The sequence below is a fragment of the Bos taurus genome, chromosome 23, assembly GCF_002263795.3.
Source record: "Bos taurus isolate L1 Dominette 01449 registration number 42190680 breed Hereford chromosome 23, ARS-UCD2.0, whole genome shotgun sequence".
Lineage (NCBI taxonomy): Eukaryota > Metazoa > Chordata > Mammalia > Artiodactyla > Bovidae > Bos > Bos taurus.
The window spans coordinates 48,793,574-48,818,002 of NC_037350.1; the positions used below are offsets into that span (position 1 = coordinate 48,793,574).

The 24,429-nt window shown below is 44.1% G+C and overlaps 1 protein-coding gene across 1 annotated transcript in view; it reads left to right on the forward strand.

The window, feature by feature from the left end:
* Positions 1-24,429, forward strand: part of F13A1 (coagulation factor XIII A chain) — a 143,575-nt gene that overhangs the window by 23,298 nt on the left and 95,848 nt on the right. The window contains 1 exon segment of the mRNA NM_001167894.3: positions 23,196-23,447. Within this exon segment, the coding sequence (NP_001161366.2) occupies positions 23,196-23,447 (252 nt within the window).

Here is a 24,429-nt window from a genome sequence, read left to right on the forward strand (position 1 = left end):
TCAGGCACCTCTGTGAAGTGACTGATAACGGCAGCTAAGAATCTAGGACACTATTTCCCAGAGTGTGCTCTCTATGAATACCTGTCGTGTGAGATGTTCTTTGAAAAAAAAAAAAAGGTTCTGTGGTCAAACGCATTTGGGTCACACTGCATCTCATGGCTCTTCTTGGAGAACTCCAACACACATCAGTGTATCACAGGCTCTGAGGAGACACATAGTCAAAGAAAGCAAGCATCTTCGTTAGCCTAACTTTCCCAACATTGTTTGACTCCAAACACTACTCCATCATATTTTTATTTTTACAATACCCTTTAGTAAAATGCAGAACTCCAGGAAATGCTGAACTACAGTGAAAATAACCTTTATTCTGTAGAATACTGAGGAAGATGGATAGATGGGTTTGTAGTCAGTGTGCTCTGGCAACTTAGCAGAATATCTGTTTCTTTTTCTTTTTGACACTTTAGATTTTGTGCCAACATTAAAATAACTCTGTCAATTTGGCATTAATATTCAGTAACTTTTCAAAAATGATTACTTTCCTTTTTCATATTTATATATTTACTTTCCACGCTTTATTTTGGCTTCTTTTATCATGAAGCCAATTTGCTTTCCTTTTGAATGTGTTTATTGAACCTTTATTGATAACCTTGCATGTGCAAAGCATTATACTGGAATTAGAGTATTAAGACATTTTTATACTTTGCCCTTGAAGAGTCTGGAGAGGACAGCATGAACGCTAGAGGTGGAGTTCAATGCCAGCCTCTTGGGCAAGATGCCTGGAAAGCACCTTGGGAGAGAGAGATTGTGTGGCTAGTTGGAGGAGATGTCCTGAAAGTGCTATTTGAGCTGGATATCAAAGGAAATGAAACAAAATTAAAAGATGCTTACTCGTTGAAAGAAGAGCTATGACAAACCCAGACAGTGTATTAAAAACAGAGACATCACATTGCTGACAAAGATTTGTATTGTCAATGCTATGGTTCTTCTAGTAGTCATATATGGATATGAGAATTGGACCATAGAGAAGGCTGAGCACTGAACAATTGATGCTTTTGAACTGTAGTGTTGGAGAAGACCCTTGAGAGTTCTTTGGACTGCAAGGAGATCCAACCAGTCAATCTTAAAGGAAATCAACCCTGAATATTCATGGAAGGACTGATGCTGAAGCTGAAACTCCAAAACTTTGGCCACCTGACATGAAGAGCTGACTCACTGGAAAAGACCCTGATGCTGGGAAAGATTGAAGGCAGAAGGAGAAAGGGACAACAGAGAATGAGATGGTTGGATGGCATCACCGACTCAATGGACATGCGTTTGAGCAAACTCTGGAAGATAGCAAAGGACAGGGAAGCTTGGTGTGCTACAGTCCATGGGTCACAAAGAGTCAGACATGACTCAGTGACTGAATATCAACAATCAAAGGATAAATAGAGGCTGACCCAGTGGAATGGGAAAGGTCAGTGGAGAAAAAAGCCTTGGAAGTATATTGACAACCTTGTATACCCAGATAAATCTCTATGGAAGAGTATTAGGCCAAGTATTAAAAAATCTAAGTTTCTAATTTCTAGATTACTGTGGCAGAGTAAGGAAGATAAATTGGAGATGTGAGGTCATTGTCAGGGACATAAGTAAGAGACTCAAGGGGACAATCTTACTAACAGATGCCAAGGTGAATGTGTGATGCACCAATCTGTATGACTTTTCCTCTAGTAAATTGTTTTTTTTTTCTTTGCATAGTCAAGTCTTTAATAGTAAAGTCTGGGTGGCTCAGCGATCAAGAATCCCCCTGCCAATGCAGGAGATGAGGGTTTGATCCCTGGGTTGGGAAGATCTCCTCAAGAAAGAAATGGCAACCTACTTCAGGATTCTTGCCTGGAAAATTCCATGGATAGAGGAGCCTGGCAGGCTGGTCCGTGGGGTCACAGAGTGGGCCACGACTGAGCAACTTAAAAACAGCAACAACAATCCAGTGATGCCTTTTGGTCAGAGGAAGCAGAGCCTGGCCCTTCAGAGTCATTTCGGGGGCTCCTTTGATAAAAGGGCTGGGAAGTAGCCCAGAGGACAGGGAGAGCTTTGGAGTCAGAATCCCAGTTACGCCACGTGGAGCCGTGACGGCCTCACTTGACCCCCTGGGTGGCCATTTCCTCAAGGCAAACAGGGATTATAGTACTTGAGACAGTTCCTCATGGATTGAAGGAGATAATGTCCATGAAAGTGCATTTTCATTCTCACAGCACAACTGAGAAGCAGGGTGGATAGGAGCAAACCTTGCTGGACATCTGGACACCGGAGTTCGCAGGGAGTGAAGGGTTCGTGTGGGGCGGCACAGTGGTGGGGAGGCCCCCCGCGCCCCCTCCCAGCAAGACCATCAGAACCTTGGCCCGGTGGGCGGTCCACCTTGGCCCTCTAAAAGAGGACAGACACACTGCGCCAAGCTTGCAAGGAAGGGGTAAAATCAATCCTAGTTCTGCTGTTTGGTGGATTAATCCATTTATTTTGCTGTGATCTCCTTGACTGTCCACCTGTAAGTGGAGACGTTTGCTGAGACGTCAGACTGGCCTGACTCTTTCAGCTATATTCTGTGAGATCCACTTCTCTGTTTTAACTCTAAATATGCCCTCTGTGATGCCCCACCCAATTTGGAGTCTGAAGGGAGGACAATGGAAGAGAAGGCTCCCACCTCTCCGCTTTAGGGAGAGCCCTTCGTGACCTTAGCCAGAACCAGCCGCCTTGGGCTTGGTTCTCCGATGAAACGCTGCAACAAAACGGGAAAGGCTGTCAGGAAGGCCGAGAGGAGGCCGCTGGGCTCTGTCCTCTCTCTCCTGATAGCAGAGGAAAGGGAACAGTCCCTGAACCTCTAAACAAAACTCGCCAGTGTCTGCAGCATCCGTGCTGACAGCTTAATTAGTCAAACGGGAACCCTGACAAACCACAGACCGAGTTCCACCCAGAATCATTTGCCTGCAGTTCTAGCTGAAGTGACAGAGGCTGTTTAGTCTCAAAGTAGGATGGATTGCCATCTGCATTCGGTGCCAGAGACCTACAGGGAGCCCCCTTTCCCTGTGTTGTGACCCAGTCCCATCCTACAGAGCTTGAGATTCTCAGCAAACCTTCGTGTCCAGAGGGAACCAGCACTGTCTCGTGGCAGCCAGGGTACTCAGGGGCACACGTACGAAGGACCACGGATGCTGAGATGAGAAACCTCACAGACGCCTGACTCCCTCCCTCCCTCCTTTCCCTGTCTCCTTTTCATTCCCCTACTTTGTCTTCCCCTTTGCTCCTCTGTTTCTCTCTCCATTCCTCTCTGTTGTGTCTTAACATTAACCTCTCTCACTTATGAGAATTCACAGCCTTGGCTAATTAGCACCCACATCATTGAAACTGTCCTCTTCCAGCACGGGTGATCTGAACTCAGGGATTGAACAGCGTGGGCCTCCCTGGTTTTCCACAGAAATCCTAAGAAACTCTTGTAGTTTGTGAAGTTAGGGCTGTCAAAAGTGCATGAAAAAAACGTAATGAAAACGAATGTGCCCACTGCCATACCTTGCTCTTCAGTCTCCAGTCTGTGAAAAGAGAGAGCAACCAACTGGAATTAAAACCCACTGAAGAAAGGATGAAAGTGGACTAATTATTCATAATCCTCACCCTCTCGTTCTCCTTGAGCGTGTTGTAAGAGCTAATGAGGGAATAACTGGAAAGCTCTTGGAGCTCCTTAGTGATATTGGTTGCTAATAAGATGACCCAGTTATCAGCCTTATTTTGAGTATTGCAGCTATAGGAAAAGTGAAAGTGTTAGTTGCTCAGTTGTGTCTGATTTTTTGTACCTCCATGGACTGGAGCCCGCCAGGCTCCTCTGTCCAGGGAATTCTCCAGGCAAGAATAGTGGAGTGGGTTGCCATTTCCTTCTCCGGGGGATCTTTCCAACCCAAGGATCAAACCTGAGTCACCTGCATTGCAGGCAGAGTCTTTACCATCTGAGCCCCCAGGGAAGCCCAGTCTGCATGGGAAAGCTCAGTCTTCACAGCAGCCCGTAAGGAAGTATAACCTTTATGAAGTCCTGCTTAACAGCAGCCAGAGCCAAACGGGTATCAGGGGACCGTAAGACAACCCATAAATAGCTACACCTCTGTTTGTTATTCTTTAGACAAGAAAAGCTTTCTTCTCGTCGTCTCAGCCTCTCTGATCTTTTCTACCCTTTCTTATCATTTCTCTCACTTCCATTTCCGTTTCTCTCTTGCTCTTGCTGTCTCTCTGTATACACGTACAGTGTCCTGGGGGTGAACATTTTGGTATTTCTCCTTTAGTTAGGAGAGTAACAGGAGCTATTGCCCTCAGGAGGTGGGAGCAGCAATCTCTGTCTGTCTGGAGGTGTTTCTTCACGCTTCAGGGAGCCGGGCTGGATGCTCTACACACACGGTCCTGTCTCTGGCTGAAGCTTGCCGTAGCCCTGGGTCTTTGCTGTCCTGTGGGAGCTTCTTCAGTTTTATGTCGACCTCCTTTCCAAGTCTGTTAAAGTGCCTTTATAAGGCCTCATCTCATGTCTGGTCCAGTGAGTTTCTGATGCAGAAACCTCTGCTGTATCTGGCACCGTGCGAAGCGGGATTTAAGATGCTATTCCCATCTGTAAAGAGCTGGCTAGAGCTGGGATGAGAATTCTACAAAGAGTTAGTGAATATAACTGTACAGTACATGTTCTAGAGCTGGGCTGTACCGTTATCTACCAGAAGTATGTCATAGATGCTGGTCGGCTGGACAGTCAGGAGGGACCCAGGATGGAGTTGAAAAGTAAGGTCTCAGGACCAGGCAAGAGTCCCTAAGGAGGGGGTCCTGAGGCATTGGCAGTTTCACAAGAGGGACTGGAAGTGTGCATAGAGCTTATTGTACTGCTGATGTACACATATTCTTTTTTTATTTAAAAAAATTTCATGTGGACTATTTTTTAAAGTCTTTATGGAATTTGTTACAATTTTGCTTCTATTTTATGTATTGGATTTTTGGCCACGAGGCATGTCAGATCTTAGCTCCCTGACTGGGATAGAACCTGCACCCCTTGCCCTGGAAGGGGGAGCCTTAACCACTGCATTGCCGGGGAAATCCCCACGTGTTCCTAATGAACAGGAATCCTTAACTGAGTCCGACCTCCCCGTTATGTTGGGGTTTGAGCCCTGCTCACTCTTGAGGTTACTGAAGTGATATGGAGACAGCAGCGGTATGGGAGACCCATGCTGGCAGGACTGCGAGGGATGCGCCTGCCTTATGGAACCAGTCTTCACTAGCTGGGATTCAGCCCTCAGGTCCTCTGCCGCTGTGGAGGCAGCCTCTGCATCTCTCCACAGCAGAGTCACCCTCCTTCCTCAACAGCCCATTTCATCACGTCATGAGCCCTGAAAACCTAGCTTTTGTCAAAGATTAGAATCTCATTAACATGATCAAATGCAATTAAGTCACCATTCATTTTCGAGAACAGTTTAAAGGGGGCTGGACAAATGGTACAGGTCTCGGCACTTGGGAGATCAAGAAATGATACCCACCCCCTTTATCTATTCACTAAAAACGCCTGTGGGGAGAGGGGAGAGAAGAGATGTATTACCGTGCTTTCCTGCTAATCTAGAGACTCTCACACTTTGAACGGTGAAACCAGCTTCACAGTTCGGGGAAGTAATGTGTAGACTGTTAATAAGATGGGTGGAATTAGCTGAGTGTTCAATCAGATGCCCTGGGCGACAGGGTGGGCACTAAAAGAAACTTGGAACAAATGGGAGAATAAATGAGCCAAAGTCCAATCAGGGTGGCTGAACCAGCCTGGAAACCAGGTCCGAGGTCATTCTCAGATGTAGGTAATAGTTACAGTCATAATTGACGTCATCAGATGAGGAAACTGACACAGTGGTCTTCAAATGTATCAAGAATTTTGCGTTGCCCACTGAGTGGCTCAGACACACTGATGCTGGGACATCCTGCGGACCCGCCTTCCCTGGTGACGCTGAACGTCTCCACACTGCACCCCGTAAAAAACCTTTGACAACTTATTCGGGGACTGGTCTTAGCTAACAGCTAATGTGTGCATATTGTCGCTTCGATTGTGTCCGACTCCTCACGACCCAGTGGACTGTTGCCCACCAGGCTCCTCCAAGTATTCTCCAGGCAGGAATGCTGAAGAGGGTAGCCATTCCCTTCTCCAGGGCGAACAGCTAATGACAAGATTCTAATTAATTCATTCTTGCTTAAATTTTAATATCTGATATGACTAATTGCATTTGCTTTCACCTCCACAATTACTCCTTATGGAAATAATTCCCTAACACCTCAAATGAATAAATTGCCATAGTTAAATTCCATTCATTACCTACAGTTTGGAGAGGGGATGGGTTGGCTTCCCATTCAGTGGGCCCTGTATGCTTCTGAGACCTTTTAAGAGCTCGGGTCCAGCATCCAGTTGGGGATACTAGGACCAGCCAGTAATCAGGATCTGAATTCCACTGGTTCCTCCCTGGGGAAACAGACTCGGCAGGAGGGGCTGGGTTAAGGTATGACCCTGGCAGGACAGTCCCTCCCTTTAGTAAGGGAGAGGGGATGGAGAAGCGGGAGACACTGATATGCGTTGAATGTTTTTGTCTTCCCCGCCCCCCACCAAATTCACATGTGTTGGTATTTGGACGGGGCACCTTTGGAGAACAGTTGGGTTTAGATGAGGTCACAAGAATATGGCTCCGTGATGGGATTTGTATGCTTTTAAGAGGAGGAAGGAGGCTTCCCAGGTGGCTCAGTGGTAAAGAACCCACCTGCCAATGCAGGAGATGCAGTTTCAATCCCTGGATTGGGAAGATCCTCTAGAGGAGGAAATGGAAGCCCACTCCAGTATTTGTGCCTGAGAGAGCCCACGTGCAGAGGAGCCTGGCGGGCTACAGTCTATGGGGTTGCAGAGTCAGACAGAACTGAGCACGCACACACTAAGAGGAGGGAGAGGGAGCGGAGCTTGCTCTGCCCACCGCGTGGGGACCAGCAAGTAGGAGGCCAGCCGGAAAGAGAGCTCTCACCAGGAACTCAGCCTGCCCACACCCTGATCTTGTACTTCCCAGCCTCCGAGCCGTGAGAGACAAATGTCTGTTACTTAAGCCACCCAGCCAGTGGCATTTTGTTACAGCATCCCCCACAGACTAAGACCTCAGAGAAGGAGGATCCTTGGGGCCTGACGCTTCTTGCAGTCAAGCAGCTAAAGGGAGTGTGTGCGGCACTTCATGCTATATTTTGACCTGGGGAGAAACACGTGTGCAGGATTCTTTGGGAAAGCAGCCGTCAGCTCAACGCTCTCAGCTCTTCCAGTGAAGGTTCCATGCTTCCATCTGGACTTGCAAGAACTTCTGTGATATTTCCTTGACCGGAAAAGTACGGAGACAAACTAGCTTTCCCTCTCAGCCCCATAACCTGCTCCCAAAGGGACAAGCTGCATTTGAAGTCCAACATCTCAAAGTTAGGTTGCTGTATACACTGTAAGTTCACTGGAAAAATTAGTGCACAGAGTAGACAAGAGCCCCTGATATTCTGAAGCAATTAACAAGACAAAAACAGCCCTTCTCTGACTAAAATGATGGCAGTGAAGCAGTGGAGAGACAGCTAGGGTGGCATTTTCCATCAGACAACTTTTTTTTGTGTGTGCAGCATATTTCCAAGTGATAGAAAATGACACACTGTCTCCATTACTTCCTTTCCATCATCTCAATCTTTTCTAACTTTCATATTTGTGAAACAAATTGCTTTAAACATGTCAAAGACACTTGAGTGGAGTGTTAGCCAAATTTTAAAAATAAAGATGATTCACAAAGACAGCATTTGTGTTTATAACCATCATGGTAAAATTTCAAGAAAGAAATCACAGTCCTGATAATTTAGGGCACAACATAAGGTAGTCATCTTCGGAGGTTAGAAGGAAGCCTCTTTCTGCTCTGCCTCATGTCCCTAGATTTTTACGGCACGGGGAACCTGGCCTTGGGGGAGCGCGGTCGTCCCTGCTTCGAGGATTTACTGAGTAGTCACCGCCATATCGATTTCTTCAAACTTGGGTTCTGTTTGCGTTACTATGCAAGGGGTTGAGTTCCTCGACATTTTGCCCCATGTTGGTCCTATATCCTCTTGCACCTGTTGTTTCTTGAAAGGTCCAGTCGTATCCTGCCCTTGGAGAGACAGGAGGTGGCCTAGTGTGAGGCACCAAGGAGGCCTCCCCTTAGCACATACTTTTGAAGAGTTGACACTGGTGTCCAGAGACAGAAAGCTCAAAAGCACTGCTCATCTTCTGCATCAGTGACGTTTTCTTTTCTTTTTTTTAAAGGGGATACTAAGCTCTATAAAATTTAAAAATGTAAAAAGGAGAATGTATATATACAAGACAATTGTACAAATGATGGCCAGCCATGTTGCCCTGTTGTTTGCTGTTTAAAACTTTTTTTTTTTAATTTTGAAAGAAACTCCATTTTACAGAAAATTTACAAAAGTGATACAGAGAATTTCTGTTTTTCTTCCAGAGCCACTTCAGAGTTTTCAACTCAATGTTCCATCATCACTGAATTCTTTGAATACTTCAATGTGTATTTCTTATGGGCAAAGACATTCTCCTGTATAACCACCAAATCAAGACATTGTAATTGATGTGTTAGGATCATCTGATCTTCAGACCCCGTTTGGGTGTCACCAGCTGTCCTAATAACATCCTTTATAGCAGGAGGATCCAGTCCAAAACCATACGCTGCATTTTGTTGTCATGGCTTGTCTCTAGTTTTCTCCAATTTGGAACGCTTCTGTAGTCTTTCTTTGACTCCAGTTCCTTGACACCTTTGAAGATCATAATGCATTGATTTCTTACAGCTACTCCCAGTTTGGGTCTCTTTGCCTGATGCTTCCCTGTGATTGCAGTCAGGTTATGTGCCTTGGACAGCAGTGTCACACAAGTCGTGCCATGATCTTCTTGGTGAATCCTGCCCAGTTGCACATAATATTTGTAGATCTCCTTACCGGTGGCTTTAATGTCGATTACTTGTTTATGGCAGAGTTCTAGGTCAGTGTCCTAGTCTGTTCTGGCTGCTGGAGCAAAATACCACAGACTAGGTCCTTATAAACAAATCTCTCACAGTTCTGGAGTCTGGGAAGTCAAAATCAAGGCACTGACAGATTTAGTGTGTGGTTGAGGACCTGCTTACGGGTTCACAGCCAGCTGTCTTCTCACTGTGTACTGACATGAGAAAGGTCGGGGGTGGGGGGGCATCTCTCCAGGGTCTCCTTTATAGACACACCAGTCCCACTCATGAGAACTCCAGCCTCATAACCTAGTCACCTCTCAAAGGCCCCACCTCCAAATATGTGGGACTTGTAGCGAGCTGTTTAAAGTGCTGTAATACTAGTATTGAGTTTCTATAAGCTACCATGAAGCTGTATTTAGCACAATATTCTAGCAGTGTGTATAAGTGAAGTGTTTGTGTCTACAACATATAAATTTTGTGGAAAGTGTGAAACTGAAGTCGCTCAGTCGTGTCCAAATACAAATATTCTGTCTATAATAGCTGGGTTCCCCCAGATAGGAGATTTTGAAATTAGCAGACAAGAAGTTGACTAGGAAGTAATCTTGGGATTAACTTTTGTGAAGGGAGCAGAATTGGGCAGAGAAAGAAGCTGAGCTTCAAGTAGTACCAGCAAAGGCCTCAGCTGACCCCACTGAATGAGAAGTGGAGAAAGGAATCCATCCCCTCTCCAAACTGATGCAACGAATGGAATTCAGCTATAACTACTTATTCATGTAAGATGCTAGGGAATTACTTCCTATAAAGAGTAAGTATGGACATGAGAGGAAGTACAATGTCTTATCAGATATTAAAATTTTAAGAAGAATGGATTATTAGACTCTAGCTGTTAACCGTTAGCTGATATCAGTTCCCTCAGAATAAGCAGCCAAATGGCCTTTTTAGAGGGGGCCACATGGCCAATGTGTGGTCGGGGAAGGGACGCCCAGGAGGCACCAAAGGGAGGGTCCTTCGGTCACACAGCAAACAGTGTGAGACTGCAGAGCGCATGCTCTGAACTTGGAGTCTTAGGGCTCTGAGAGGTGTTTAAGACGAAATTCCCTCACTGTGCCATTTTCCAAAGGACTGGGCTTGGTGTCATTCATGGAAGACCAAACTGTACAACTTCAGTCCACAAATAAAGAGGTACTCTACAATTATCTCTATTTAAAAAGATGTTAGGCAAATCGGTGGAGTTTTACTGATTTAAAAAGTTTACTGGAGGAAATCAAGGAAACTTGAAATACTCCTTAAAGCTTTGGGGAAATATCAAGAAGAACAGTCTCCTTTGCCCACAAGGAGTCCCTGGCTGGGGCAAGTGGGTGTGACTCCTTTATGTCTGTGTGTCGAAATAAGGCCTTCTACGTGGTCACTCAGGTAGTTGATGTATATCCACTGGGTTTCCCTAGGTAGCTCAGTGGTAAAGAATCTGCCTGCCAAAGCAGGAAACGCAGGAGACTCGGGTTAGATCCCTGGGTTGGGAAGATCCCTTGGGGGAGAAAATGGCAACCCACTCCAGTATTCTTGCCTGGAAAATCCCAGGGACAGAGGTGCCTGGTGGACTGCAGTCTGTGTGGTCACAAGGAGTCAGGCACGACTGAGTGAGCGTGGACACACACAAGCAAGCATTGTGGAAACTTGGCTTGAGTACAGGACATTTCAGGACGCCTTTCCATGTAATTAGTGATCAGTTCATAAAGCAACTACAAACATCTATTGTAAGCAAATGAGCACCCACACATAAATACAGGCATGAACTAATAAAATACACGTGCATGGCACTCTTTCATCCTTTAGGTCCTTTCTTTGTTGTTATGTCTTTAATAAAATCATCCTTGGCTCCAGTAGCAATCAACTGCTCTGGTTTATTAGTCTCGCATTAGTCTTCTGACTTGAATTATAGTCTCGACTTGGATATTTGGTTATGAACTCACTGAGGACAGAGTATATCATATACATCTTATATACTCACCCTCATCACCATCAAGTTAAGTGACATGACTTTGCTTATATTGCTGCTGCTGCTGCTGCTAAGTCGCTTCAGTCATGTCCGACTCTGTGCAACCAATAGACGGCAGCCCACCAGGCTCCTACGTCCCTGGGATTCTCCAGGCAAGAACACTGGAGTGGGTAGCCATTTCCTTCTCCAATGCATGGAAGTGAAAACTGAAAGTGAAGTCACTCAGTCGCCTCCGACTCTTAGCAACCCCATGGACTGCAGCACACCAGGCTCCTCCACCCATGGGATTTTCCAGGCAAGGGTACTGGAGTGGGGTGCCATCGCCTTCTCCGTTGCTTATACTAAGAATTAGTAAATATCTCTTTAAATAAGTGTTTATTGAGCACGTATTGTCGATATCCTACTGCAGACTAATACCAATAATAAGACTGCCTCTTATTTCTTAGAAGCTTTCCATGTTGATTTTTGCTCTACCAACAATTGGTTTTCTCTCTGGAGATGTGACATCATTTAACACTTCTTGTTATGTATCACATTCATATTTGCATTCCAAAGACAGGCACGTATTTTGTTTAGAATTACCAATGATTTGTTCTTATTCCTATTATTGTTGCCATTAAATTATTAACAAGAACCAACTGTTTTAGTGAAAATTTTATCAGAGTTCTGTTTGGCTTTTCAGCTAAACTTTTGATCTTGTCTTTGTTGGCTAATGACATTGCTTCTTAAATCTGCTAAGACCCTTAAGCCTCAGGCTGCCTGCGTGATGGATATAGTGCAAACAAACAGAACTTTAGCTTCACAGAACTGGGATTTGCTGAGGAGATCCGGGTCCTATCAGAGAGACTTCCTTATGGCTTGCTTCCTGAAGCTGGCTGAGAAACGATAAGCACCTGAGCTTATGCCTGGCCATGCATCTGGTCAGTGATTCTTACTTTCACTCCCAAGTGTGTTTCCCACCACAACCCACCTCCAAACCTTCCTTGGGCTTCTGGAGCCCAGCTTGAGGATGGCAGAACCAGGGAGATGAGCTGAAATCGTTCCATGATACTTAGAGCGAGGCACAACTCTGTAGCACCTCTAGCTGCTTCCTTCTCAGGGTTCAGGGCTTCCCGGGGGGCCCAGTTGGTAAAGAACCTGGCTTCAGTGCAGGAGACCCAGGTTCAGTCCCTGGGTTGGGAAGATCTCCTGGAGAAGGAAATGCCAACCCGCTCTAGTATTCTTGCCTGGGAAATCCCATGAACAGAGGAGCCTGGTGGGCTACAGTCCATGGGGTCGCAAACGTCAGACACGACTTAAGGACTAACCCACCACCACCACTTCTGGGTCTCTGTCACAGCCGACAGCTGTGAAGATCTGTTTTATAGAAGTCCTCGCCACACCCGCTTCCACACCCGACAGCTGTGAAGATCTGTTTTATAGAAGTCCTCGCCACACCACAACCTTCCTTGTGGTGGGTGATCCCAACTACAGCTTAGCATGCTGGGGGCGCACTTAAAATGTAAGCAGTTTTGTTGAAGGAGTCAGTCTTGTTTCACCAACAAAGAGATGATCCTCTCTCCATGTTGTCGATGTTCCCTCTGATTTTTGCCTCATGTCCTTTCTTCCTCTCTGTGCTGTTGGCAACACCCTGGGCCCTCTGCCTTCTTATGTCCAGATCATGACTTTGGTGGTCATCTATGGTGTGTATTTCGTAATGCTGGTCCTCATTGGGCGTGGCCTTGTTATTCTTCTGAATCACTCCAAGAGCCTTGCCCAGTGCTGGTTTCGTGTCTATTTCACAGAATTACACCTTACTCCAAAAATAGTTTAAGAGTCTTAGTAAGGACTGAAAGTGGAATGAGGTAGATAAGACACCTTAAAGAATATAACTATCAAGAAATTACTAGACTTATTAAGCTTGCTATGTTCCAAGATAATACAAGGCACTGGATGTACAAAGTTAGAACAAATGTCAGTTCCTGTTCTCAAGAAGATTCCCCTTGCTTCTCTGGTTTGCTGGACAGGGAAGCCTGGCATGCTGCAGTCCATGGGGTCGCAAAGAGTCAGACAGGACTGAGCAACTGAACTGAACTGAGAGCCACAGAATTAGCACCACGAGGAAGCTTTCTTCCTTTAGGAAACATCCAAATAAATAAATACAGATAGGAAATTATATATATGTGAGAATTGGACCACAAAGAAGGCTGAACGCTGAAGAATTGATGCTTTCCATCTGTGAAGAGTCCCTTGGACAGCAAGGAAATCAAACCAGTCAATCCTAAAGAAATCATTCCTAAATATTCATTAGAAGGACTGATGCCGAAGCTGAAACTCCAATACTTTGGTCAACTGATGCGAAGAGCTGGCTCATTGGGAAAGACCCTGATGCTGGGAAAGATTGAAGGCAGGAGCAGAAAGGGGCGACAGAGATGGTTGGATGGCATCACTGGCAATGGACATGAGTTTGAGCAAACTCTGGGAGCTGGTGATGGACAGGGAGGCCTAGTGTGCTGCAGTCCATGGGGTCGCAAAGAGCCAGGCACGACTAAGCAACTAAATAACAACATACATATGTGTACACACACACACACACACACTCACACACACACGCACGCACACACCTCACTGGCAAGGTATTAAATAGAAAGCATAGGTTCCAAGGTCCTTAATGAATGATTCTCTGTTGAACGTTTGTGTTTCTCTTGTCTTAATTGACATCATCCAAGATTTTTTTTTTTTTTTGCCATTTTTGATGTTTCTTTTCTGGTGCTGTTGCTTTGTCTTTGTAGTTAGTAACCTGGGGTTTCTAAAAGTTATTCAGGGACGTATTCGGCCTTGCCCCCATGCATTCTCGTTCCACTCTAAGACTGTTAACACGAGGCTTGCTTCCCTTTCCCAGGCTGCTGCGCTCACGCCTCCAGCCTTGCCACATGCATCATGCTGTCATGGTAATACTTCCAGGGCCCGTTTGGAAAGAGATGGATTATTTTGAACATGAAAGGTGTTTCCTGGGAAAAACAAATGAATCAAATGGAAAAATGAATTAACATCACGAAATTTACCTTCCCAGCTGGAGATATGATATATGCATGCGTTCCTTAGGGACAATCCTCTTATAAGAATTCACTGTTAAAAAAGTCTGCGGTGATCGGAGTCAGAGCTCAGCCTGCAGTGTATTTATACATGAATGGAAAACATCCCTTGAAGGAAAAAGTTTAGAACCATGAATGTTTGTTTCTTGTGAGGGGTGCATGGAATTGACAACTGGTGGCCACAGGTGTCTTGTTCCAGGGCTTCTAAGGCCTGTGTGATGCTCTTAATGGGACCTGGTATCTGCAAAATATTCAGTTCTCTCCAGTGACATTTACTGGGCACCTACTCAGTACAAGGCACAGGGATATTCTATGGAGTTAAAAAGACAATAAAATAACATCTTCAGCTCAGTTTAATAAGAAAAATAGGTATTTAAGTTCATAAGGAGGAAAGGTTTTATTTGGGATTTCCTGGTGATTAATTAAAACTCTCATGATCAGAAGTATTATTATTAAATACAGCACAGGAAGAACCATCAGCTGTGGCCACTTGACTTACAGATGATGTGCCCAAGAGATGAGAAACAGGGGTGCCCTGAGGCTCATGAGTCTTCATTTCAGAGCACCAGGGAAAGTGACTGACGTGTGCCTACTTCACTTACAGGTACCGCCTCCTTCTCCCTGCTGTGTCCTCCCAGGCTCTAGGTCAGAGTGAGGCGAAGTCAGAATAATTACATTAGCAACCTCATTCAACTACACCAACCGTGCTGCAGGTGAATTAGTGGGCTTCCTCAACTGCCTGGGACTCATCACCACATAGGATGTTTTATTTAGATGGAAATATATTCCAAGCCATCCACTTTCCAAAACATTAATGTTTTTAACGCAGCACATTGCTCTGTGGGGTACTGCCTATGCAGGGCTTTGCATGCAGTGTGCTCCCAGATCTAGAGAATGAATGATTGAGACAAAATCTCCCCCGAAGTCAAAGAGGGCTGACTTTGAGCTGGGGGTGGATTTCTCTCGCCCACCATGTGGATGAAAAGAAAGAGGCCATGCAACAAGCTCAGGCCCTTTGAGCCAAAGTTGGTAAAGAATAAAATCGTAAAGGAATGAAATATTTTCATCCTCTTTCTCCTGGTTCCAAGCAGTGGGGTGTTAAGGCAGGTGTGTTTCTCTGTATTCACACGTATATGCTACATGTAAAGAGAGAGTCAGGTTATATGTGAGTACAGGCATGTAGTTCTGGCCAACTTTGCCTTGCAAGTAGTACTCGTGTGGCCTCAAAAATGATTTACAGGTGTAAACAAACGTTTAGACTAAGACCATATGTTAATTCCTACATGACTTGAGAATTTGACACCAATTTTAGTTGAGTGTGAAGGAATGCAATTGGTAATTATATTTTTTTCATGGTTAGTAAGTGGTTCAATTGCAAAGACTGTGTTATTAAAAACAAAATGAGAATCCTTTCTGGGGTATTATATTTCCTGCTTCTATTTTTCTTGCCTAGATTCTTTTTTAACACAAAAGTTACACAGCTTTGTAAAAACAAAACATCTGTCCAGGCATTATTCACTTTTAGCAAACGTGTGCATGGTGGTCACCTTTGGAGGGTCGAATTTTGCACCGAGATTTGGCCGAGGGAGGCTGGTGGGCAGTCAGGGGTGTTGACGGATGGGTGTTCAGGAGCATAGGCTGATTGTGGTCTCTTACACATGCTACCTCCTGGAGGTGAGAGGGCTATTTAGCGAAATGAAATACTACTCTGTCACAACTTCCTCGCTCGCGGTTCAATCATGGAAAATTCTTCCCCAGCGCTGTCATTGAAATCATTACACTCAGAATTAAACATGGTAGGAGGGAGCAGCCGAGAAGACCCTGCGGTACTATCGACAGGCCAGGTCTTACATGAATAATCAGCTTTTGCATGCGGCGCATGTGAAAAGGCCTGTAAATCAGGGCTCTTTCCTCTCCCTTTGGAATGAATGGAATTGCTCTCTGTTCCCCATTTGTCTCCACGTGCTGGTCTGATGCCACCCGGTTTGACCCAAGTTGCAGAGCTCCTCACACGTCTCCTTTCTTCCTTCTGCCCCTGACGTCCCCTTAAAACCTTCTAAACCCACGTCCGATGCAGCCCAGAGACCCTTTCCGGAAGCCCCCATCTACCAGGTCTTCTTTCTCGCCACCAGTTACTAAGCCCTTGGATTCACACTTCCGCCTCACATCCCTGCAGTCCACCACGCGCACCCCCAGCTGTCCTTCCGCCTCCAGTCCCTTCAGATCTTCCAGTTTTACTCTTCTCTTGGCTTCCTTCATCTTAATCCCTCCAGCACCCTCCCCACCACCTCCACAGAAGCAGCGACATGCAGCGAAAAGAGAACGGACTTCCAGCCCAAAGATCTCAGCCCGTGCCCCGTGTCCACCGCCTGGTGATACAGAGGTCTTGGGCGTGATAACCTCACGGGACCTCAGTTGCCCCTCTGTAAAAATTTCCTCACAGGGACCCCAGGAAATAAGGCTTCATTTCTATCACACTATTTCCATCTCTATGTGAAGTGCCTTGGCAACACAAAACACCTTTTACAAAACTGAAATTGAACATTTTAGCTGAGTCCAGTGAAACCAATAAAAAGTTATAACCAACTTCCTGTGTCTTCAACACTCTGAGACTGAGGCATTTAACTAGACGGCTTTAACGAAATGAAACGCTGACCCAATCGCAGTGTAGATGTTTGTTCCTGGTTTGAAAACATATTCTCTCTGAAGGAAACATGAGGTGATTGTATTTTCTTCTTAGCCCCAAGTCTCAGACACTGCTGGTGCTTTAGTTGCTAAGTCGTGTCTGACTCTTATGACCTCCTGGACCGTAGCCTGCTAGGCTCCTCTGTCCATGGGATTTCCCAGGCAAGAATACTGGAGTGAGCTGCCATTTCCTTCTCCAGGGGATTCTTCCAGACCCGGCGTCACAGCTGTGTCCCTTGCATCAGCAGGCAGATGCTTTGCCACTGACCCACCACAGAAACCCCTTGATTCAATAGATTACAAAATTCTCTAAGGCAGAGATTGACAAATTTTTACCATAAAGATTCAAGCCAAACTGGGTTCAAATCTCAACGCCAGATCTCATTGCATCGCCCTGGTCAAGTGGCTTCATCTTCTTGTGCGTTCATTTCCTGATTTGTCAGATTAGGATGATGACAATGATTCTCCTCTCACTGCTGCTCTGGGGGGTGAAGCAGCAAGAGGAGTATCCTAAGCAGCGCATCCATGGCTTGTCCGTAGACCGTAAGCTCAGCGAGGACAGGAGTCTGCTTTGTTGACTGTTGTGTCTCTAGCACTTAATGATGCTATTCGTGCTTAGCACAGAGCAGGCAGTACTGTTGCAGGAAGAAGAGAGCTTCAAACAAACTAGGCTTTAGATTAAATCATGACTGGGTTCAAGGCCAGCGTGAACAAACATGGCTCTTCTTTTCCTTCACATTTTTTTTTAATAACTTGAATTTGCTAGGTAAAATTTAATAGAAGTCTTTGCAATTATAGCTTGAACTATAATAATGGAAATGAGTGATCATTGGTATTTCAATACTCCTAAACAATAGTGGATGTTAGTACAAAGATGAAGCTGAAGCTCACAGCACATAGCTTTACATTGTTGTTATTCTTTGGTCGCTAAATCATGTCTGACTCTTTTGTGACTCCATGGACTGTAGCCCACCAGGCTCCTCTATTCATGGGGTTTTCCAGGCAATAATACTGGAGTGGGTTGCCATTCCTTCTCCAGGGAATCTTCTCCTGCATTGACAGGCAGATTCTTTACCAATGAGCCACCTGGGAAGCCCATAGCTTTAGGTACCCTCTCATAGTTTCTTTTTGCTGTTCTTTAAGGAGGCTGCTTATATAATTCATTTGAAAATGCCTTTCATCTTTTTAAAAAAATCTAAGTCTCTCATTATGACATAGATTTTCTCTCCGAAAGTTTATTTTTACCAAACTTGTGTCATATTTAATACTTGTATTCTAAATCCAAGTCAGTATTTAGTGGCAACAGCTGCCAGGAGTCACTGGAATAAATGAATTACAGCCCTGTTTAGCTGGCAAGATTGCATTCGATTTCCACACTCCAGCACCAATGGGGTCTCCAAGAGCAACAGAGAAAGGGCAACCTATTCCCCGGGGCTGAGCTTGTACAGAAAAGAGCATATACAGGAAGTATGGGACCTTTGGGACAAACAGCTTTGGCAGGTGGGTCATGTCCAAGCTTCCCAGAAGCTGAGCCCCATGTATTCTCAAGAATACCACCTAGACAACTGTCATACCTTGGCAGAAAACCATTTTCAAAGCTTTATTGGATTTGTGATGATATTTATTCAGGGTGTTGATAAATAGATACTCCTACAACAGCAAAGCACCAAGGTTCTACTCTTCTCCCTGGCTTGTGCTGTATGCATTTATTTACATTAAGATTAAGCATCTCACTGAATTACACAGTGGCGACTTATGCAGCTACCTCCTTAGGATGCTGTCTGCAGCAATATACCTGCCAAAGAATCCTTTAAAGATCCCAGTAATTGGAGAAGCCAAAAAGAAGCATTGTTTTTATTTGTTTTAATGTAGAATTCTCTACCTGGTTTATGTAAAACAATTGAAGTAAGTTTTCAGTAAGTTTCTTCTGCTTACAATCAAAATAATTTTCAGACATGTTAGCTTGATTTGTAATTTTCTCCACGTCTAGAATTGAATGTCTGATGCATTTTGGTAAAGTTTGTAAATGAAACATTTGCTCCAGTTTAAAATACCTAGGTATTTGACTATTTGGTAAACCAGACTATACACTGAACTGGAAGCTAAAGAGTTAAAGAATGCTGTGAGGTTGAATACACGGCAAAGACTGTTTTTCCAGGAACCCATCGGTAAAATTTAGTTTTGATGTTGATCATGAAGTAGGAATTTGGTCCAAAATGGCAACAATAAAGAGAAAAAAGATTTGCTCTGAGATAGCTTATACATCAAGTTTGATAAGCCTGGACATATGGTAAAATGCTCTGATGTTTAATTTTCTATTGAAATAATTGCTAAAAATTTGTTATATATGAGAAATTATGTACAAAGCATCTTACATGTAATATTTTATTTTATTTTACCATTGAGTAGTAGTATTATTCTCATTTAATGACAGAGAAAAAGAGGAAAATAGAGATTTGTAAAGGTCATGTAATTTATTGTGATTATTTTATTTTTTGATTAGAGGATAATTGCTTTAAAGGGCTGTGTGAGTTTCTGTCATACAACACAAATCAGCCATAAGTATATATATATCAGTTCAGTTCGGTGCACGCCAGGCTTCCCTGTCCATCACCAACTGCCAGAGATTGCTCAAACTCATGTCCATCGAGTCAGTGATGTCATCCAACCATCTCATCCTTTGTTGATCCCTTCTCTTCCTGTCTTCAATCTTTCCAAGCATCAGGGTGTTTTCCAACAAGTCAGTTCTTTGCATCAGGTGGCTAAAGTATTGGAGCTTCAGCTTCAGCATCAATCCTTCCAATGAATATTCAGGACTGATTTCCTTTAGGATTGACTGGTTTGATCTCCTTGCAGTCCAAGGGACTCTCAAGAGTCTTCTCCAGCATCACAGTTCAAAAGCATCAATTCTTTGGCACTCAGCTTTCTTCACAGTCCAACTCTCACATCCATACATGACTATTGGAAAAACCATAGCCTCGACTAGATGGACCTTGGTTGGCAAAGTTATGTCTCTGCTTTTTAATATGAGGTCTAGGTTGGTCATAGCTTTTCTTTCAAGGAGCAAGCGTCTTTTAATTTCATGGCTGCAATCACCATCTGCAGTGATTTTGGAGCCCAAGAAAATAAAGTCAGCCACTGTTTCCCCATCTATTGGCCATGAAGTGATGGGACTGGATGCCATAATCTTAGTTTTGTGAATGTTGCATTTTAAGCCAGCTTTTTCACTCTCCTCTTTCACTTTCATCAAGAGGCTCTTTAGTTCTTCTTTGCTTTCTGCCGTAAGGGTGGTATCATCTGCATATATGAGGTTATTGATATTTCTCCTGACAGTCTTGATTCCAGCTTGTGCTTCATCCAGCTTGGCATTTCACATGACCTACTCTGCGTATAAGTTAAATAAGCAGGGTGACAATATACAGCCTTGTCATACTCCTTTCCTAATTTGGAACCAGTCTGTTGTTCCATATCTAGTTCTAACTGTTGCTTCTTGACCTGCATACAGATTTCTCAGGAGGCAGGTAAGGTGGTCTGGTTATCCCATCACTTTAAGAATTTTCCACAGTTTGTTGTGATCCACACAGTCAAAGGCTTTGGCATAATCAATAAAGCAGAAGTAGATGTCTTTCCGTAACTCTCTTGCTTTTTCTATGATCCAGCAGATGTTGGCAATTTGATCTCTGGTTCCTCTGCCTTTTCTAAATCGTGCTTGAACATCTGGAAGTTCTTGATTCACGTACTGTTGAAGCCAAGCTTGGAGAATTTTGAGCATTACTTTGCTAGCATGCTGCTGCTGCTAAGTCACTTCAGTGGTGTCTGACTCTGTGTGACCCCATAGACAGACGGCAGTCCACCAGGCTCCCCTGTCCCGAGATGAGTGTAATTGTGTGGTCGTTTAAACATTCTTCAGCATTGCCTTTCTTTGGGATTGGAATGAAAACTGACCTTTTCCAGTCCTGTGGCCACTGCTGAGTTTTCCAAATTTGCTGACATATTGAGTGCAGCACTTTAACAGCATCATCTTTCAGGATTTGAAATAGCTCAACTGGACTTCCATCACCTTCTGTAGCTTTGTCCATAGTGATGCTTCCTAAGGCCCACTGGAGAAGGCAATGGCACCCCACTCCAGTACTCTTGCCTGGAAAATCCCATGGATGGAGGAGCCTGGTAGGCTGCAGTCCATGGGGTCTCTAAGAGTGGGATACGACTGAGCGACTTCACTTTCACTTTTCACTTTCATGCATTGGAGAAGGAAATGGCAACCCACTCCAGTATTCTTGCCTGGAGAATCCAGAGGACAGGGGAGCCTGGTGGGCTGCCGTCTATGGGGTCACACAGAGTCGGACACAACTGAAGCGATTTAGCAGCAGCAGCAGCAGCAAGGCCCACTAGACATCGCATTTCAGGATGTTTGGCTCTAGATGAGTGATCACACCATCGTGGTTATCTGGGTCATGAAGATCTTTTTTGTATAGTTCTTCTGTATATTCTTGCCACCTCTTCTTAATATCTTCTGCTTCTGTTAGGTCCATACGATTTCTGTCCTTTATTGTGCCCATCTTTGCATGAAATATTCCCTTGGTATCTCTAATTTTCTTGAAGAGATCTCTAGTCTTTCCCATTCTATTGTTTTCTTCTATTTCTCTGCGTTGATCACTGAGGAAGGCTTTCTTCTCTCTCCTTGCTATTCTTTGGAACTCTGCATTCAAATGGATATGTATTTCCTTTTATCCTTTGCCTTTCACTTCTCTTCCTTTCTCAGCTATTTATAAGGCCTCCTCAGACAACCATTTTGCCTTTTTGAATTTCTTTGTTTTGGGGGATAGTTTTGATCACTGCCTCCTGTACAATGACAAGAATCCAACCATAGTTCTTCAGGCACTCTATCAGATCTAATCCCTTGAATCTACTTGTCACTTCCACTGTATAACCATAAGGGATTTAGGTCACACCTGAATGGTCTAGTAGTTTCCCTACTTTTTTAGATTTAAGTCTGAATTCTGCAATAAGGAGTTCATAATCTGAGCCACAGTCAACTCCCAGTCTTGTTTGTGCTGACTGTATAGAGTTCTCCATCTTCAGCTGAAAAGAACATAATCGATCTGATTTCTGTATTGACCATCTGGTGATGTCCATGTATAGAGTCATCTCTTCTGTTGTTGGAAGAGGGTGTTTGCTATGACCAGTACATTCTCTTTGCAAAACTCTATTAGCCTATGCCCTGCTTCATTTTGTACTCCAAGGCCAAATTTGCCTGTTACTCCAGGTATCTCTTGCTTGACTTCCTACTTTTGCATTCCAGTCCCCTATGATGAAAAGGATATCTTTTTTTTTTTTTTGGTGTTAGTTCCCATGGACAGAGGAGTCTGGCGGGCTACAGTTCATGGGGTTGCAAACAGTCAGACATGACTGGAATGCGAAGTAGGAGGTCAAGAGATACCTGGAGTAACAGGTAACTTTGTTCTAGGAGTACTATATATATATATATATATGTATATATACACACATACATACATCTCCCCTTCCTCTTAAGCCTCCCTCCCAACCCATGCCATCACAGCTTCTTTTAATTTGCCAGAGATTGCAAAGGTAATAAGTAGCATAGCCAAGATTCAAACCTAGACAATTTGCCTCTGGAGCCTGAATTCTTGCCCAAGACATAAGCCTAAATTTACTAAATATGACATTGGCAATAAACGTGTTTCAGTTAAATAGAAGATTAATTACATATGGACAACTTATAAATGGAGCTGTATTAGGTAGTATGACAAATAATGAAATTGCATTCAAAATACACAAAAACATTTGCCTTGTACCCCTTATGTGTGTTAATTCACTTCAGTCATGTCTGGCTGTGTCCAACCCCATGGACTACAGCCCGCCAGGCTCCTCTGTCCATGGGACTCTCCAGGCAAGAACACTGGAGTGGGCTGCCATGTCCTCCTCCAGGGGATCTTCCTGACCCCAGGACTGAACCTGGGTCTTTTATGTCTCCTGCATTGGCAGGCAGGTTCTTTACCACTAGAGCCACCTGGGGAGCCCTTATGTCCCTTTTTAGGGCTTTTTAAAGCCATTCTAAGTCTTTAGAGAGCATAATTTCTGGTACTGATGACTTCACATCACCCTGTAAGCTCTGTTTTGTTTTTGCATCCATTTCTACACCTTATTTGAGTGCATTGACCAACCAACAAAAATCTTTGTAAGTACTGTCATTCTTTTTTAAAAAATATAGACCAGACGAATATGACCTTCAAAAAGTTCTGAAAAGTAACTGCCGTCAGACAGCAAGTTGGCAGCAAAAGTGAAATTCAAACCCAAGTTTTACTATTTCAAGTCTAATGAATTATTTCCACCTTCAGCTATTAAGGTGACAGAGAACAAAGGTAGCTTGTGAAATCTCAAGGCTGTGTTTCTTCTTTCTTCCCATAGGTCTCTACCCCCAGGAGAATAAGGGAACCTACATTCCAGTCCCTTTGGTCTCTGAGCTGCAGAGTGGCAAGTGGGGGGCGAAGGTGGTCATGAGAGAGGACAGGTCTGTCCGGCTGTCTGTCCAGTCTTCTGCAGACTGCATTGTGGGGAAGTTCCGCATGTACGTGGCTGTCTGGACCCCCTATGGGGTCATCCGCACCAGCCGAAACCCCGAAACGGACACATACATTCTCTTCAACCCTTGGTGTGAAGGTAAGGGCCTGGTATTTATTATCTCACTACAAAAATAGTTCATATATTTCTAATGCATCTTTTTTTGGGTCAATAGAAAAATTATGCTAGAAGATGTGTTCCTTCCTACATCCACTTTCCATGTTTTAAGGACAGAAGATGACACAAAATTTGCTTTCAGTGTATGAGGCTATAACTTGAAGTTAATGCTGCTATAAATTTACTTCAAGAAATAATTGAAGATTGTGTAAAATTGCACAATTAGTTAATTGTGAAGTTACTATGCTGATGGTATTACCTCTGTATATGTTATTGCTCTATTAACAAAATGGGCTTCTTTGCCTTGACTTTCAAAATTGATAGGATCCAGAAGATAAGACATATAAATATACTAGATGTTAGTCACTCAATTGTGTCCGATTCTTTGTGACTCTGTGGATTGTAGCCCACCAGGCTCCTCTGTCCATGAAATTCTCTAGCAAGAATACTGGAGTGGGTATCCATTCCCTTCTCCAGGTGGATATGATGGAATACTATGCAGCCATAAAAAAACATGATTTTACCACTTGCAGAAACATGGATGGACTTGGAAGGCATTATGCCAAATGAAATAAGTCAAAAAGAAAAAGGCAAATCCTGTATATCACTTATATGTGGAATCTAAAAAATATAACAAACTAGTGAATATACAAAAAACAAGCAGACTCTCAGAGAACAAACTAATGATTACTAGTGGGGAAAGGGAATAGGGAGGGGCAAAATAGGGGTCGGGAATTAAGAGGTACAAACAATTAGGTATAATAAGCTACAGGATGTATTGTGCAGCACAAGGAACATAGGCAATATTCTATAATAACTATAAATGGAGTCGGAGAAGGCAGTGGCACCCCACTCCAGTACTCTTGCCTGGAAAATCCCATGGACCAAGGACCCTGGTGGGCCGCAGTCCATGGGGTTGCTAAGAGTCAGACACGACTGAGCAACTTCACTTTCACTTCTCACT